This window comes from Heliconius melpomene, chromosome 1, assembly GCF_056956725.1.
Source record: "Heliconius melpomene rosina isolate 202511_hmr_F chromosome 1, ASM5695672v1, whole genome shotgun sequence".
In the NCBI taxonomy this organism is placed as follows: Eukaryota; Metazoa; Arthropoda; class Insecta; order Lepidoptera; family Nymphalidae; genus Heliconius; species Heliconius melpomene.
Genome location: NC_140389.1, coordinates 10807905 through 10826609, shown reverse-complemented (window position 1 = coordinate 10826609; position 18705 = coordinate 10807905). Strand labels below are relative to the sequence as shown.

Sequence of the window (18705 nt, the reverse complement as noted above, 5' to 3'; positions counted from 1 at the left end):
GGATAATGAAATTTCAAATTTACATTAATCACTCGCATCTTCCTTCACACTTCTTCGCTTAAATTTAAATAGGCCCCTATGCACTACGAGTATCTCTCGTGATTTACGACTTGGGTTTTTCAGATTTCATTTATTAAAGATAAAATATTTTCGCTTCTCATTACCTAAGTCTACGCTTTTGCTTTTAAACCAGTACTTTGATTAATGGCGGAGGTTTTATAGTATCTTACGAATATATACGAAAGTAATTTAGTAATGCTTAGGTACGTATATTTTTAGACTACATTTATATCTGACATTTAGTATTTGTCGTTATAACATTTTTTTCTATTACTTTAATCTCAAGTTACGATTAAAATGAAAAAACAAATTTTTCATAATTTTTATTAAAAAATATATTACAGATTTAGTTTATATAAAATCCGCTCGACAAGGCGAAATTAAAACTCGGCTAAATAATGAGGACAGCGGTGAAACCTAGCCCTAATTAATCGCTTACGTTCACAACAGAAGGATATGAAAATTCTTTTAAAAATTAAAGTCAGCTTACTTCACCCGCTACGAGAAGTAAATTAACTCAACGTGACGGCCAGACCTAGCCCAAGTATTTAGATAGCTATTAAAACTCCACCATAGTAGGTACCTACGGTGGTTTACATGGGAAGCCTTGGATTATACGCGCCGTAAACTCTTCCAATTGTGCCTTTTACGTCTTAAATTAAGAAACTTAGAAAAGGATTTTAAATGTTAACAAAATAACATAATGAATTAAAATTGTTTTGTTTTTAGGTCGGCAGCAAGCTTGTTTATTTTCCAAGAAAATTATATGCTACTATTATTATTTCTCTTCAAGTTATTATTTTTCACTCTTGTTGCAAAGTTTATTCGTATCTTTCAATGTTTTATAACAAGGTTTCCTCATTAATAATATTAAAAGTCGTTCTTAATTTCCTGACGCAATTTTATTTAAGAAACCGTGAGAAAAGTATATTTTTTTAATTATATATTATTTACTATTTTATTTAGTATTCAGTTATAACTCTGCAAAGTAAACAAATGCTTAACAAATTAAATTATTTCAAATTTAACTTGAAGTAAAGTTATATTAGATATACTCTCATAACGAAAGTCACTTTCATTAGTAATATTGGCTTTTTTTACGAACAAAAAAAAATTCTGTTGCCGAATGTTTTTTGGCAAGCAAAGCTAAGTTTTATACCTATATGCAAAATCGTATATATCGTACCTAACATCCATCATTCAGAGTAATTTGTTGATTAAATAATATACAAAAACTTTCTTATTGCCTTAAAAATTCGAGTTTGTGTTCAATAGAAATATTATATAATTGATTAAATATTTTTGTAAATGCGTAACAAAAAGTTATTTATCAACTAATTTATTTTTTTTAGTTTCGCATTATATCCCGTACACAGCAGGTAGAGGTAGAAGGAAACTGGGAGTCTAGTGTTAAGAGATTCCGCTCCCATTAAGACACTTCTGTGCCCCATTTTCTGCCGAATTCTCGAGGCGTTGCGTGTTGAGTGGCGGAACTCTACTCTCCGCTTTGCCTCAACAACAATTTGACAAGAGTTTAATTTTGTATCACGCTTTATCACGCCTGGCGACTCTATTTTACCAAAGTGGCGAAACTCAACATTTTTGTCGTAATAGAACGGGAAAGGTGAAAAAAATTTACAATTCTTTTTAAATATATACTTAGTGAATTAAAATGAAATACGAATAACTTTAATGTTTTTTCCCTAAATATGTTTAAAATAAAACAATTATTTATGACGTTGATTAATCCCTCTATAGTTAATGGACAGCTACTTAGTTTCAATTAAATAAGGACTGGGCAGCTGCAGTGCCTTTGTGCCAGAGCAAGGAAAGAGAAGTTCATGCATAATGTATAACCGTCTCTGCCATCGGCATCTGATCACCCGATACGCGCTCCTTGTTTACACAGGATGCGCTAATCTAGTACGGTTAGAACACAACTTTGATGATATTACAATATCATTATGTTACAAAATAGGATTTTTTTCTTCATATTTATAACAAATATCTATATTGTAATATCTTTGTATAAAATTTTTATATTGGGTGGGTATATATATTGGGTCTTCAAAGTATACACTTTATTTAGCATTACATGAGGCCTTCGTGACGTAATGAGACAGTATCTGCTTCAGCGCGTTGGTCGTAGGTTCTGTTACAACTCTTATTCTCAAGCACAATTTGCTTATATTAGCAAATTAGCGACTCACAGTTTTTAAAATTATTATTTATCATACATGCGGTCGGCAGAAGGATCCTGTTGTTAAGACACTCCGTTTTCTACTTTCCGCCGAATTTCGAGGCACTACGTTTCGATTGGTGGAACTCGAGGCTGCGCTTTCCCTTGTTACCAGAGCGAAGAAATCGAAATAACTCATTCCCCCATTAAAAATCGAACCCATAACCGTCGGATTTACTCGTACAGTCACACGCTTGTGTCATTGCGCTAGGAGGGCTTCAATATATGTACGTATGTAATATAATAGAATATGCAGAATTGTATATTTAAACTTAACTTCACACAACAAATATAATTATATAATCCGGATGGTTGGGAATGCTATCTAATTATATTCATTAGCGAATACGAAACCAACGGAGAGTAATTAACTGATAACCATATGAAAGCTCTAATGAAAATTCCCTACGAAAATGTAAACTCGAGTATTATATAAAATACATTTCTCTAAATCCAACAATCTTAAATAAATTCAATAATAAAACTAAAAAACAAATTTTCTAGTATTCACAAAAATTACATTATTATTTAAAGTAAAAAAAGATATTAAGGGTAAGGCATTGATTTAAATTGAGTAAGGTTTCAATATTTGACATTGAGGTACTTACTTAAAAAACTAATTACATTTTCTTTACATACTCGTAAGTACAATTACTTTCATTAAAAAAAGTTGTAAAGCGCTTTTAAAATAAATCTTTAGTTTTAAATTGACTACTATCTCATTTATATTTTAAAGAGAAATATCTCAGTTATATATTTTATATACCAAAAAAACACTTAAATATATTTTATAAATAATTGTGAAATCTTCTAAAGACATCCTGCTTATACGTATTTGTTTTTTTTTATTTTTCGGCGTCTCTTAAGGAAATGTTATTTTTTATTTCATTTGCTTGTTTATTTATTAAAATTTCAATGAAACCGATTTATACCGGTTGTTAAATATGAACTGGTATTCTCGTATTTTTTATGAAACCATTTTATCGTTGTGATGAATTGTAATTTGTTACGCCTCTAGTAACGCAGTTGAGTTATTGTATACACGAATTCATCGCTTATGTAATGTAGAAATAGCATGTGGTTGTACATTTTTCACTAACAAACTCTTGGCCGTTCTCCAGCGAATTATACCAGGGATCAACAAATAGTGGATTTTGTTTTTTAGGCTTTGGTCTTTTTACACTTTCAACTTTTATAGTTCAAAATTATTGGGTTGGAATAAAAGGGAATTTCTATTTGTAAAATATTTCTTCTATCAAAATTGCTGTTTAATGAATGTTGTAAACTAATACCTACTTCGAAAACTCAGCAATCGAAAGCTTAGTTTGTTGCCCTCAGAGGTCGCGTCGATACTTCGTAATGAACAAGACAATATTTTATTGTCCGCTTGGACTGGGATAAATTGTGATAGATTAAAGCCCGACTTCTAAGGATCCGAGGCCAGCTCTATTCGTCTTCCAATTTATTCAGCGACCAAGAATTAGGGTAGCTCCTTCTAAATCTGTTAGGCATTTAACCCTTAGTTGCTATGAAATACCACGTTTATGCGAGAAAAACGAGATGACATTTTTTAAATTTTTACTCGCCCCATAAAATACGAACATCTGACTCGTATGTTGCATCTTTTTGTTAGAACAGTCGACAATCTTTTTTTTAGAAAAGTTGGTGCATAAAAATACTGAATATGTTTTGCAGTCTCTTTCATAAAGCTGTAATGATGCTTGATCATGCATGATATAGAAAAGGCGTCCATTTAACTATTCATTTATACACAAAGTAAAAGAGAGCACGCAAAAATTAATTTCTCTTACTCGGTAATTAAAAACTAGGCGTCCATAATAAAGATTTTGGGGTTATTATAGGTATTTTGAAAATTCCCATGCGATGTTTCATCCTGAAAACAACTAATTGGAGTTGTTTCATTTTATTTTGTGGTCCTAATAATATAAATTTATACTAGTCTAAATAAGGTTTATTAAAATTATGTGGTATAGTCGTACCTAAGCGTACTATAATCGTTACTGGTATAAAATATTTCACTATAAATATTTACATACGTACGTACAGTAATACACGAACGCGTCGCGGCCACGAATATTTTATCTGTGTCGAGATGAGGGATTGTCGCCGGTTATGTTAGATTGTGGGCGATGTTCGCGCGACGTTATTATTCCATGTTGTACACGCAAATAATAATGGGACCCTAAACATAGATTAATCATTGTCCTCAGATGATTTAAAGGTTTACTATGAAAATGTTTATTTTATTTTATTTTGTTATCTACGAGTACCTTTTGATATTTAATATTTAACCGATTTTTTTTATAATAGATTTTTGTTTTAGTTAATATCTGGTATGGTAATATGTATAAAGTTATATATCAGCTTCACGCTGTATCCCGCATGTAGCAGGGTTGGTACAGAGATTCCAATGTTCAGACAATCCGTTCCCCACTTTCCGCTAATTTCTGGAGGTATTGCGTGTTGAAGGGCGGAGCTCAACGCCGCGCTTTTAACCCAGAAGCGCCTCGAACCCAGACTTCGACGGAAAATGAGGAACAGTGTCTTAATACGAGGTTCTCCTGCTACCACGCTATGTGTGGGAAATAGATTGAAGCTGTTATACGAATAGTCACAATGTTAAAAAAACAACTACCGCATTTTTTTTAGAATAACCACAGAACCTCCATAGAACCCTCCATAAAAGAAAGAAAAGAAAAGATTCTATTACTGAAACTACGCCAACTCCAGGCCATAAATTACTTTAATCAATTTTTTGCTATAACTTCCCGAAAAGAGGAATTATAGATGTGCCGGTCTGTATAACGATCTAATCTGTGATTTACCGCGAACCTCCGGTCGCATTATTGAATGCTCCGTCCATGGAAAGAAAAATCGTATATTTTGACATGCCTGTGATTCAATTTATGGCTTTAAGTCATTCAGTTTTTTTAAATGGCAATTAAAATCTGAATCTGAAGCTATTAGCGACCTTTCACATCCAAGCTATTTTCTTTCACAGCTTGGTTTTGCGAAATAAATGCTATTAAGTGTTATAGTGTAGTTTTTGTGTATTTTATTTATTACTCCAGTAGGTTCATTTAAACTCCTTACATTCATAAGTATTAAGAATGAGAAATTGAAATTTTGAACGATTTTAGCTAAAAGCTTAATAAACATTCTTAACGTCTACTAAAATACAGATTTAATAAATGTGTGTCCACTTTTACCAGTGATATCAAATTTAAAGTACCCATTGTACCATAAGTCTAAAAATATAACAACTAGACCCATTATAAATATATTAAGGTACTTTTTATAGCACAATAATTACTTATATAAATTTGAGTTTATATATACGTAATTATTCTCTGTTTGGTTCTTATTCAGAATATACTCGTACAAATATTATTATGTTTCTGTTTGATTAATATCATACATTAGTTACAATAAGGAAAACTACTAACTGGTCACTAATGCTTAATAGGCATATTATAGCAGTCGATACACTGTATATAAGAACTTGTAGCAACTCGCAGGGGACTAACAAAGGGGGTCTCGTCAACCATTAGCCTAGTCATTAAGTTGTCTGCACATAAGTGTGCTCTCAGTCACTCTATAGAGTATACGATACTGCCCGTCGAACATCAGAAGTGTTTGAGATCATCGATATCCGCTATATCGATAATGTAATAAATCAGCTTTACGCTGTATTCTGAACGGGGAATTCTGAAGGCATTGCGTGTTAAGAGGTGGAACTCAAGGCCGTGATTTTCCTACAGTGGGGATCGAACCCACACCCAGTCGCCTGCGCCACGACTGACCTAATCTTATAGTTAATATGAGAAATTTAATAATTGAAATTAACCATGGTATATGCATTATGAAATATGTATCACTATTTTATGTTATTTCCACGAAAATAAACTGATACAGAAATTTGAACTTTCACAGAATAGTATTCTCAGTTGAATAAGTAAAAAGACATAGCAAATTGGTGACAAATACAAGTCACAGCTGTGAATATGAGACGTAGTTGTGAATACACGACAGTCATACGAAATTTTGCGCTATATAAACTTGCAATATATTATATTGTTGTATAACGACTATATACTGATATTATATTTGTATGCTAAAACCAGATATATCTAAATAACTAACTTCCTAATCAAATTAAACACAAAAAATTACTCTCTAACAAGAATATTCAAAAAATGTGGTGTTGCTGAAAATTGGAAGCTAAAATTGAATTTTTTTATTACTTATAAAATAGAGGTGTATTTGAGTTTCCAACGTTTCAAGTTTCCAATACAAATTAATCTTTCAGCAACACTGCATATCACACACAAATAGACCGAATTTTATCAATATTGATCATCCTGCGAAACTTGGGGAGTGGAGTGTTTTAACACTAGGCTCCCACTGCCTTCTCTGCTACACGCGTGATACAGCATGAAACTGAGAGAGTAAGAGAGAGAGAGAGAGAGAGAGAGAGAGAGAGATCTATCATACAACTTAACGATTTTCTCATTGTTTCTATAAATAATTGGCTGCCAATATTTGATATCACTTCGCTATTATACCATATCAGGGTAACAAAAAAGCAGGGGACTAACAAAAGAGGCCTCGTTCGCCATTAACCCGGTCATTAAGCTAGCTGCGCACAAGAGTGCACTCACGCTAGACCTACTACTATGAGCACTGTGGTTCATGTATATCGCGAATAGAAAATATAAATGTATAATTGAAAATGAATGATATTGTAACATTTACATATCCTATAGATAATATTATAATATTATTTTATACGTATTCATTTCAAAATCATTTGCTATACATAAGGCAATAAAAAAAAGAAATGCTTGAAGATAACAGGACTAAATTAGAATATGTTACCTCCACACATGCCTAACAGTATAATAAAACAATAGCTTATTTATTAAAAAACCGATTAGGTACATTAGTTAAAGACAAAAGCTACAAAAACTAAAAGGTTTTATGAACCAAACAGATTTTTTTAGATATAAATTTCATATGTTTTGTATTAAACTACGCTCGTTGGAAGTTAATGTTACGTAAATACGAGTATTTTTAGCGACCGTGGTTAAAAGTTTAAAGTATATCGTTAAAATTTTAAACTATTTTGGAAATTACTATTAAAATTGTATACAAAATACATTTTACTTATAAAGCTTAACGTTATTATAGCATTTATAAAATTAACACAGCTGAAAGCTTTTCTTGCGCCGTGATTTATTATATAATGACATTAAAAGTAAAATCGTGTACTTTTATCGATGGTTGTATAAAATTGTTGAGTATAAAGAAAAATTCCGCTTTCTCTACTTTTTCTCTATAAGGCAATTAATTCTTGTACTGCGGTTACGTCGATAGACCCACATAGTATGCACTCGAAATGTACTAGACATGTTTACTTTGAGCTTTAACTAAGTAGTTACATTATTTATCGGCTTACGTAATGTTGTACGTAAGTGGGAAGTACGAAGATGTGTGAAGCACTTAATGTAATTTGTCGAGCATCTAGCAATTCTATTGCTATTAAGAAACAATTAGTTTGTCTTTAAATGTCAGTAGATGCCAGTAGCGCAGGGGAACGAGAGCGATAGATTGTGAGCTCGTTTCCCTTCGGTAGAAATGAAATATTCAATGTGTTCATTTCTTCACCACTCTACAGAGAATGCCTCTAGAATTCGGCGGAATATAGAGCGGAGTGTCTTAGCAATCGGTTCTACATCATACCCGGGAACGAAGTATCTTAACACTAGGTTTCATACCATATGCTAGTAGGTAGGTGAAACAAAAAAATACATATCAGTACTTTTATTAACTAGCTTTTGTTTTATTATTTAGTTTTAAACTAAATAACACTTGAAGTCGTAGCTAAGGGGCACTAATGTATGACTGACTGTAAACGTGGCAACCAAGTTGCAACCTTAAATAATCTAACCAAAGCAAAATGTTTAATAAAAGCTATATACTTATATAGTATTAATATAAATCTATATACATACTTATATAGTATTAATATAAATCCAAAAATGTACGTGAATATCAAGTTAAAATTTCAGTTATAAGTGTACGCAGTCAGTGTACCGTAGCCCGTAGGTGACTAAACGAATTGCGTACACTTAATAATATTAACTTTATTGCACGTGATGATGGGACGTGTTGCTTCGCGATACGAGATTCTCATTAAGTGGAATATGCTTCATTTGAATTTATAGCTCCCTATGTATGTATGTTAGAGAAGCAAAATAATGATAAAAGCGGTGCCAATTAAATATATGTATTATAGTAAACTAGGAAACTGTCCAGGTCTTCTCCAATTTAGTTTTGTTATATTTTATAATATATTATAATATAATCCGTTTTCCTTTCTTTTAAAATTGTTTGAAATATTTCTTTATTATTAAAGGATTTGTGTCTAAAAATATAATTTACCTCCTATTTTCTTTACTAAAGAGTGTAAGTACTTCTAAAAATTTAAAGAAATAGAAACTACAAAAGTCTATCTGATGATTTTTTTATTAGATTCGCGCTGTATCCCGCACATAGCAGGGTAGGCAGAGGGAACCTAGTATTGAACACACAACCTATCGCGTTTATAATCGCATGCTTCCGTAGGTATGCTTCTACTGGAATCATCAGATGATGGTATAGATAATATGCATAATAATTTAAAAGATTTTTAATAAGAATAAACCTAAGCAATAAGTTATATATTATGAATACAAGAATTGCGATTATTTAAAGCACTTTCTGGAAAAACTTACTTAGAATTAAACTTCTCAAAGAAGCTTAGATACAATGGAAAAGGTAAAATAAACTGCATACGAAGGAAACACAAAGATACGATACGATAAGATACTTATCGATACAAGAAATGCGTAAAATATGTGTGTACGTGGCGTAATATCACCGTAATGCGACCCAAAATTGAAATATCTAGGTAAGCTGAATATCTTCTAATCTAAGCTTTTTGCAACTAGGTATTTGTGGATTCGACATTTTCCTAAAAACATTGGTTTCATATATAAATACATTGATTTCAGTAATTAGCGAAATCAATATAATAATTTTATTTTATTGAGGCCAGTCGTAGCGAGTATAAACGTGTACTTGTCACAGTAAACATGGGTTCGATTCCCACTCAAAGAAATGAAATATTTAATATTTTTATTTCCTACCCCTGGCAACGAGGCAAAGCGTGATGCTGAGCGTGTTCCTCTACTCAACACGCAATGCCTCCAGAATTCGGCGGACAGTGAGAAGTTGAGTGTCTTAGCACTAGGCTCCCCCTGCCTATCTGCAGGATGCAGGATGCAGGATAAAGCTGGAACAAAAACATTCCTTTTAAGAGATCTATTGTTGTCTTAACGAAATTGAAATACCAAAACGTAATGAAATATACACGAATCATCGATACATAACTCATCTTATTGTAATAACATGAAATATGTGCCCTGTGTTATTTAATAATAATGGCGTTGCTTGGGATCGGTTTCATTGTACTTGAAATAGCATTGGTTATCAGTTCTTTGAATGTATAATAAATGTATATAATATTAATATGGAATTCTTTACCAATGCAGATCAGACGTGATAAAAGTTTACATAAAATCAAAATTTTACTGAAAGTTTAGCCCTTTGTATTTATTTAATAACCAAATTTTTATTTAAGTTTATATAGGTATTATGTGTGTCATTTTTGTGTACAATAAAGTATAGGCCTACGCGGCTTCGCCCGCCTAAATTTATTGTTATATTATAGACAAATTATACAAAAACTTTACAGAAATTGTCTTATGTGTTATTCTAATGTACCTTAAAAGCTAAATGTACTATTTTAAGTCGCCTTTAGTAGGTTTTGCGTGAAAATGCAACAAACATCCATCCTCACAAAATTTAACATTTATAATATTTGTAAGATTGTATATTATAATATATAATTGTATATTATAATATACAGCCTAAATATATAATTATATTAAGAATATACATTTCTACACCTTTCGTCCACATAATTCAGAATGAAAATTAAAAGCTGTCATAAAGATCTGTTTGTAGTACACTGTTTGAGTGATAATTGCAGTTCTGGTATAAAAGTGAGCAAGCGTCTAATTGAAACTTCAGATATTTTTGTCCTAAGTGCTTACCATTTCCCTCTTTACAAATAAATATGAAATGTGTTTATTATTACAAAATTAACTAAATACCACTCACACTTCAGATTTCTGTAAAACCACACGTTCGTCTCTTGTTGAGTATAATATAACATATTTTTAAGAATCAAGATATTTTTAGTTCTAAATTTCATATACACTACATTAATGGATAAAACGTGTAAATTTTTAATATTTCCTTAAAACGTTATATCATGCGAGTACTAGAGTCTGTTGGAGAAATAGCTACGATTTCTCTTACTCGCGCGTCATTTAGGAGTTGAGGCGTGAAGTTTTGATGTTATTGAGAGTTTTATTATACAGACCTAGTTCTAGATTAAGGTTAAGTGAAAGTTATTAATAATGTTGCTACGTGACGCTACGCATTCACAAAAAATCACAATCATTTTAAAATTATTAAACATCATAATACTGTAGAGGCCAGTCGTGGCTCAGAGGCACAAAATGTGACTGCAAACGCGAAAGGCTGTGGGTTCGATTCCCAGTCGAGAAAATCAAATAAATCAAATAAATATTATTTTAATTTTCTTCACTCTGCCTCCAGAATTTAGCGGATAATAGGGAACGAAGTGTCTTAACACTAAGTTCCCTCTTCTTCCTCCTGGCATTAATCCCGGCTATTGCCAGGGTCTGCCCTCCTACTCAACCTACTCCACTTTGCACGGTCTTTTGCGTCCTCGGTGGTAAGACCATTGGCTCTCATGTCCTGCATCACGACATCCAGCCAGCGCTTCCTTGGGCGTCCAGGAGGTCTCACTCCAGGAACTGATATAGCAAGGCACTTGCATCCGACATAGTTCTTAGGCTGGCGCGTAACGTGGCCAAACCATCTCAGACGACGCTCTTGGAGCTTATCCGGTACGTCACGGACCCCAAGACTACCTCGAATGAATGTGTTGCGTATGCGGTCAGACCGCGTTACGCCGCACATCCACCTCAGCATCTACTTACGCTATTGTGTGCGGGATACAGCGTGATGCAAAAAAATTATAATACTGTGAAATATATTTTGCTTTTGCATATATACCTATACACATATAAAATTCCAATACGTTGCACTACCTATCGTACGAGTAAAATAATACGTTATCGTATATCCAGTTGAAGAATTCAGCTCATCTAAGCAATTCTGTTTTGTTGCAGCGTCGCGTATTCGATACGAGATCACGAGCGGGAACATAGGCGGCGCCTTCGCCGTCAAGAACATGACCGGCGCCATCTACGTGGCGGGCGCGCTCGACTATGAAACTAGGAAGCGGGTAAGCTATCTCTAGCTCTGACAGAGCTCGTCACATGAGGTCAAATACAGGTGGATCGACTTCAGAAATAGAATAGCTATTGAAGTATAGTTTTCAATTTTATTTTAAAGCAATAAATAATAACTTTACTTTAAAGCAATGATTTAATCTATTGCTGTCATAGTGCAATTGTGCTGCAATCTATTGTTTTAAAGTATAATTAATTTCAAAAATACTCGTATTTCTTTCCCATATTGAATATGAAGTAATTAAAATTAAATTTTAAAGTATAACATACCGTAAAGAAATCCATACTCTCGCCTTTACCTCTCTACCGGAGTGCTACGAAACATGAATATTTTCCAAATGATTTCATGAGATAGTGTATCGTGGAGGCAACAAATATTGTCTTCTGACGTAGCATTGAATACGGCCGAGCATACAAAATATCATTGTACGCTATGTAGGTAACATTCATATGATTGTTTCGTTCAGGAAAATGTATATATAGCCGGTCGTATCTAGCTTATCCTTTGGCATTATTAAAAAATATGTTATTTATCAAAAACCGAAACCGATGCTTAAATATATTTAAATATTTCAATGCAAAACACAGGTTTAATCTTAATAATAGAATTTACTCTTCTCTGTCACAATTTAATTAAATAAACATCGTACAAAATTGAAGTAATAAAACGTTCCGAATATTATAATAACTTCTGTCCGTCCATTTAAATGAATGATAGTAAATAGGCTTCAGTAAATCATAGCCTTTACACAGCGACGGGCTGTGGCATGACACTTTGGCCGGAGCTCGATACCATTATTTCAACAAAATGGACCAAGGGCGTAGGTCAGCCGTTTACATAGTGCCACTGCCGCCGTTGGCACTTGTACAAAATTCTCGATACGTGTGCAATACAATAACCACCTTTGCTTGGAAGGCAAAAATACAAAAATCTTTTTTTTTTAAATCAATAGGCCGTCGTGGCACAGCGGCACAAGGGTGTGACTGTAGCGCAACGGTTATGGGTTCGATCCCCACTCGAGGAAGTGTATCACTCCAGAATTCGGCAGGAAATGGGAAATGGAGTGTCTTAACACTGGGTTCCCTCTGCCTACCCTGCTGTGTGCGGGATACGACGTGAAGCCGATTCATATTTTATATTATTTTTTTTACATTTACCTAGCAACAATAAATTGTTATCAATTTTAAAAAATAAATCTATGTAATTTAAATACACTTAGGTATACCTACACTTATATGCATAAAGAATAGCATACACCCAACAATAACGATATTAGATTTTAACAGCTTTCCTTATCACCAATTGACAGCATAATTATAAAACAACTCTCTCATGAATAAATATAACGTTTATAATGATTAATAGCCTCGTAAATATAAGCATATCAACGATTTGAAACGGTGGAAACAACAGTTGGCAAGTAAGCCTCTGGAGATTCCAAGGATTTCCGGCTTCGCTATATTGTTGAAATATCATAGATCTTCGTTGCCCCCGAGGAGGATTCACCGAACTTTTCTCGAGATAAATAATTTAATCTTTAATTCCCATTTAAGCAAGTCGGTGTTGTATCCGCCGAAGGCTTGATCGGTATAAAATTTATAGATCTTTGCTAAACTTAATGGTAAAGATACTGTCAGCTATTATAGTCCTTATCAACTATTGTACCTACTTATGCTGGAATATAATTCCTACGCGTCTTATTCGTACTTTAATGTGTAGTACAAAGTTTATATGAAATATATTCACTTTTTACAACATTAAGTAAATATTTGGAAAAATGTGAATTTTTGTTGTGAATAAAAATATCTCGTTAATGTTAATGAAAATGTTGATGTCTAATATTTGAAAAGAATTTACAATAACTATAAATTCACTGGTAAGTTTACATACTCCACAGTAGTGAAAAAACTATGAAGTATGTAAATTTACCAGTATATTTTAAACTTTAGCCTGGTTTAGTTTTAAACTTTAGTAATTATGGATGTACATAGTAATTTTACACATGTTCTACATGTACACATATTGTATAGTCCTTCAGGGTGTTTATAACTTATATTACGTACCTACTTAGTAAATATGAGCTAGGAGATATATTATCAGATGTTGTCTTATACATTCGGTTGATAATTAATCACCATCATTTTGTTACAATTGAAGATCTTAGACGTATATTATTATAAAATAGATTTAATTGTTGGTATTCAATGAAATCCAATTTATTTTATAATGAACAAATGTCCAAATGGAAATAGCAATACTTTAAATTAGATAATGCGCCCGAAATGACTTCTGAAACAAACATCTCTCTTGTTTGAAAATAACGGAGTGACACCGACAGATGATGCCAATAACTTGCCCGGGTCGCAACCACAAATACCGCCTCTCTTTTGTTAAAGGCTTTTAACAAAATCTCGGCATTATAAGATTTTATCGTTTTAGTTCAGTTATATTTTTCCGGAAACAGGATATTTTGAATAAAATTGAAAACAGGAATTTGCTCTTACTTAATGAACTTCACAAACTTCTAAGACCGTAATTTGCAGTCTATTTTGCTGTGTTAACTTTTTAAATAACTTCGTTCATCTTAATTATAATTACTTATCTTCAAAGTCAACGATTTCTTAATTACAGTTATATTTATTATTGACGTTTCGCAATATTAATATAATTGTTTGTCGCATACCAATGTATTACTGAGTTTAATTTATTTATGTTCATTTGTGGCGGACGAAATAGTACGAGCTGAAGTTGGCAGCCTCCGATAATCTGAAGGAAAACTACACAACCGTGGTAATCCACGTGAAGGACGTGAACGATAATCCCCCAGTGTTCGAGAGGCCCACATACCGAACCCAAATCACTGAAGAAGACGACCGCAACCTTCCCAAGCGAGTGCTACAGGTCCGCCCCAAGGCGATAAAAAGGCCTTATTTGATTCTTTACCCGCAGTCACCGCTTTAGCTTCCAAAGGGAATAAGCATGGGGTGACATTCAACGATTTGTGATTGGATTTTGTTATATTGTTTTTCATTTGCATGGCATGGTTTCTTTTGTGTCATTTTTTTGTAGTTTTCGTCTTAGTGCTAGTGTTAGTGTTTTTTTAATTACTTTTTAATTTTATTAATTAATGGTTTTTATTTTATTTTAATTAAAGTTTAATTCAACATACGATTATTATTTTATTTGGAAGCATTATTCAGGTAATAAGCCCTCATAATCTTGCTCCCATTGTATATTTTGTAAAATATAACACAGTTGCTGTTAAAATTAAAATAAAACTATAGAAGGAGTGTTAGATTTTTTAACATATTGTTCGGATATTGACTATTGTTTACCAGGACCTACTTTATTAAAATCTACTTAAGTTAATCATACCGTTAAAGGAATTCTAGTAAAGTCTTAAATGTAGTCGACACAACTATTTAACTGATTGATTATTTTTGAAAAAGAAAATACAATATAAATATAATAAATCTTTATATCTTTTATTTTTATTATCCTCTCATATTATGAATCAATTATAGTGTTGATAAAACAAAATAATTTTATTACGTTTTTTTTTAAGTTGCTTTATCAAAAGCTAAAGATACATAGCAAATTTGTTGCACGAACATTAAAAAACAATAAATTAAAATATATATTTTAAATTAAATTCGTGCAACAAGTTGTTAGCATGAGCATGATCTAACGCGTGCGTGTGCACAGTACGAGCTGACGCTGGTGGCCTCTGACGGCCGCAACGAGAACTCCACGCGCGTCGTCGTCCACGTTCTCGATATCAACGACCTCCCGCCCCGTTTCACCCGCAGCGCCTACGTCACACAGGCGCTCGAGGAAACCGGCCCCTACCCCCATTTCCTTATACAGGTTTTATTTTGTTTTTTTTTGTTTTGTTTATTATTTTTATTTTATTATTTCTTTTGAATATTTCCCTCATTTTGTTCTTTAAGGTGGCGGATAATTACATTTATTTATTATTTTCTTATACCATTCACTTTTATCTATTATATTTTATTTATAACCCTGACCTCGCAACTAGTTACTATACCACATAACTAACAATAGACATCAAGTTTCTCCTTTATATTAATATGATAGTTTTATTATTTCTACAGCTATACAGGTAAGTGAAATTTATGTCATTAGAAATTGCCTTAAGTTTGCGCTTGATTTCAGCAAAAGATGCTTGCACTGGTTTTTACATTTTCTTTTTTGACATTTTATTGCACGTTAAATTATATGGTAGTAGAATAGCGTTAGTTTTACTTATGTTTGGAAATTTCTTTACATCAACACCTTAGGTCTTTCAAACTTGGCTATTGTTCGTTTTGTTTACTTAATTTAATTAATCGTCCTTGCAAAGTCTTTCACAGGCACGAGACAAAGTAACGGATTACGTTTAATGTATTTTCAATCTAATTTATTTTGTATAAGTACAACTTACAATCAATTTGTAGTACTTCGTATCTGATAAGTTCATTTCCGTCCGTTCAGTCCGGCGCACTATGGGAAATCGAGGTCTGTATCAGATCAAAAATCGATAACTTTTTTATTTGTTAAGATAAAAAATTGAATTTTTGCACAAGCATAAAGTATGAAATAGTGCGTTAGGTGACGTTCAGATATTATATTTTTGTTGGAGAATTTATATATAAAAAAATAATGAAAGGAAAAGTCTTCAGTAAATAGAAGTAAAAATTAAAGGAATAATAGTAAAAATGTATTATTAAATTAGTTTATTATTATTCCCGACTGCTAAAGAAGAATTATGTTTTTCGCGCGTATTTTGTATGTATGTATGTACGTATGTATGTATGCAATATTCTTTATTACCTTGTATCTCCAGAACCGCTGAACGGATTTACATAATTGAGGTATCGTTATATTCACTTTAGCAGCCCAAGTGTTCTTAGATAGGTGACGTTAAAAAATAATAATCATGGCGGCTGTGGGACGCCATAGGACTTAGTGAAAAAAAAATTTTTGATTTCGAATACCACAATATGGGTATCAAATTCAAGAGCTCAATATGAGGATTTGAAAAAGGTATATCATGATTATCATTACCATAATGACTCCTAACAAAAATTTGAAAAATAAAAAAATATTTATTAAAAAACAAACACCCCCAACTGCATAAATCTAAAAAGAAATTAACAAGCCCAATAGTTTATTAGGATGAACAATCGGGACCTATAAGTAATTTTTCAATCAATAAAATCTTTACCAGGAACCTCAAATAATTTAAAGAGGTGCTAATTCTTCTCCTATTGAACGTAAACCCTGCACCTTCAATGTATGGGAGTAATAATTCATGCTTGGAACACTAAAAGTATTCGTCATTTTGAAATTTAGTGAAAACACTTAATAATCAAACGTCTGTTAGTAATTTTATTACTAATTTGTAATAGTTTTTTAAATTAATTCACTCTTCATATAATTTCATAAATGAGGGTAGTGTGAATAAATGATTGGGCAAAATGTGTGCAAAATGAAGATAAAACGTCCTTTTATCAATAAATAACAATAATTTTATGGAAATTTACCGCAATCTAATCAATTAAATAGTAAAACATTAGAAACTACAATAGATAGAGTTTTCGTGTCCCCTGACTTGTATCGGAGTTTTCGTGATAACTTCTCAGTCTGCAGGTCTCTGCAGCTGATTTTTGGTAAATCTTATTTATGAATATGTGGACTATAAAACAATATCAAATATAACGCGTCGGGAGACGTCGGTAACTGTTAAAAGTCTCGATGAACTTTAAACACGTACCTTTTTTCTCTTCACTTATTGTTAATATTTTTTATAAAAATATAGTCACGATATCCACAATATAATATATTTTTTAAAATCTACATACTATGGGCTCTTCAAAAATATATAACACTTTATACCTACTTGCTCATTTTTTTAAGGAAATTATGTTTAAAGTATCAAAGTGAACAACCTGAAATAGACATTCTCACGAATGACAATTTTTCACGATGAATAAACATATATTCCAAATGTAATTCACGAAGAAATAATTCATAATATTAAAGTTCCACTCTTATACTATTAATTAAAAAAAATAGTGCATCAGGGACTACTTTGAAAAAATGACTTTTGATCTGCCGTTGTTCTACCATTGTCCATAGTGCGGCGTTCAGACCTGTATAAAATTCTCTGTCAAAACTATTTAAGAGCTACATTATGTAGCTAAAATGTTAAAAAAATATTCTAAGATTCATTCATTAAAAACTTAAAAGATAAAGATGTCATCCCGTCTATCACTGTGACGTGGATTTTTTTATAATTGATCTAAATTCGCAAATAATTCAAGTAATTACACAAACGTCGACCCTCTTCATTTTTATAGCGCCGTTCGGGAAAAATCGTTGAGGTATAATAACTTACGCTCAAAGAAAATTGACATTTAGCAAAAGCATATCACAACGATGTTTTATTTTCGTTAATTTGTAAAAAAAATACCATAAATATATTTAATAACATTAATTGTAGTTTTAAATCATTAAATATGACAAACTATAATTAAACATTGTTTTACATTTTTGCAAAGGACGTTTACTTTTTCTACGTTAAATAAACTTGTCCCAACTCTAACTTTAATATTATTTTCAAACTTTTATTTTGGAATCGCCAAAAAGAATGAACTTTTCTTAGTTGTTTTGGAACACCCGCTGTCACACGCCGATGTAAACAATCTGCCGGCGTCGCTGACTCATAACTCTGAAAAACTTTTGTAACGCGTAACGACTAACGACGCACCCACTAGACTCCACTTTATATGTGTACACTTTTTTATTCTTGACCCTTAATATTGTAAGTTGAAATCTAAAATATATAAAACAGCTGAATGTAGGAAAATGTCAATCTCGTGCAATTTATAGGAAACGAAATAAAATAATGAGATAATCATACTAATGAT

General features: G+C 32.2%; 1 protein-coding gene and 1 long non-coding RNA gene across 11 annotated transcripts in view; one reads left to right on the top strand and one right to left on the bottom strand.

The window, feature by feature from the left end:
• Positions 1–18705, bottom strand: part of LOC146541392 (uncharacterized) — a 92455-nt gene that overhangs the window by 38233 nt on the left and 35517 nt on the right. The gene's annotated exons all lie outside the window — the stretch shown is intronic.
• CadN (neural cadherin) overlaps positions 1–18705 on the top strand; it is a 240619-nt gene that overhangs the window by 209875 nt on the left and 12039 nt on the right. For 9 of the 10 annotated variants that reach the window (XM_085184994.1, XM_085184985.1, XM_085184951.1 and 6 more), the window contains 2 exons: positions 11650–11765; positions 14510–14674. In XM_085184994.1, coding sequence (XP_085041120.1) covers positions 11650–11765; positions 14510–14674 — 281 coding nt within the window. Of the gene's footprint in view, positions 1–11649; positions 11766–14509; positions 14675–15478; positions 15641–18705 lie in introns of all 10 variants that reach the window. The other variant, XM_085184976.1, reaches the window with a different exon arrangement.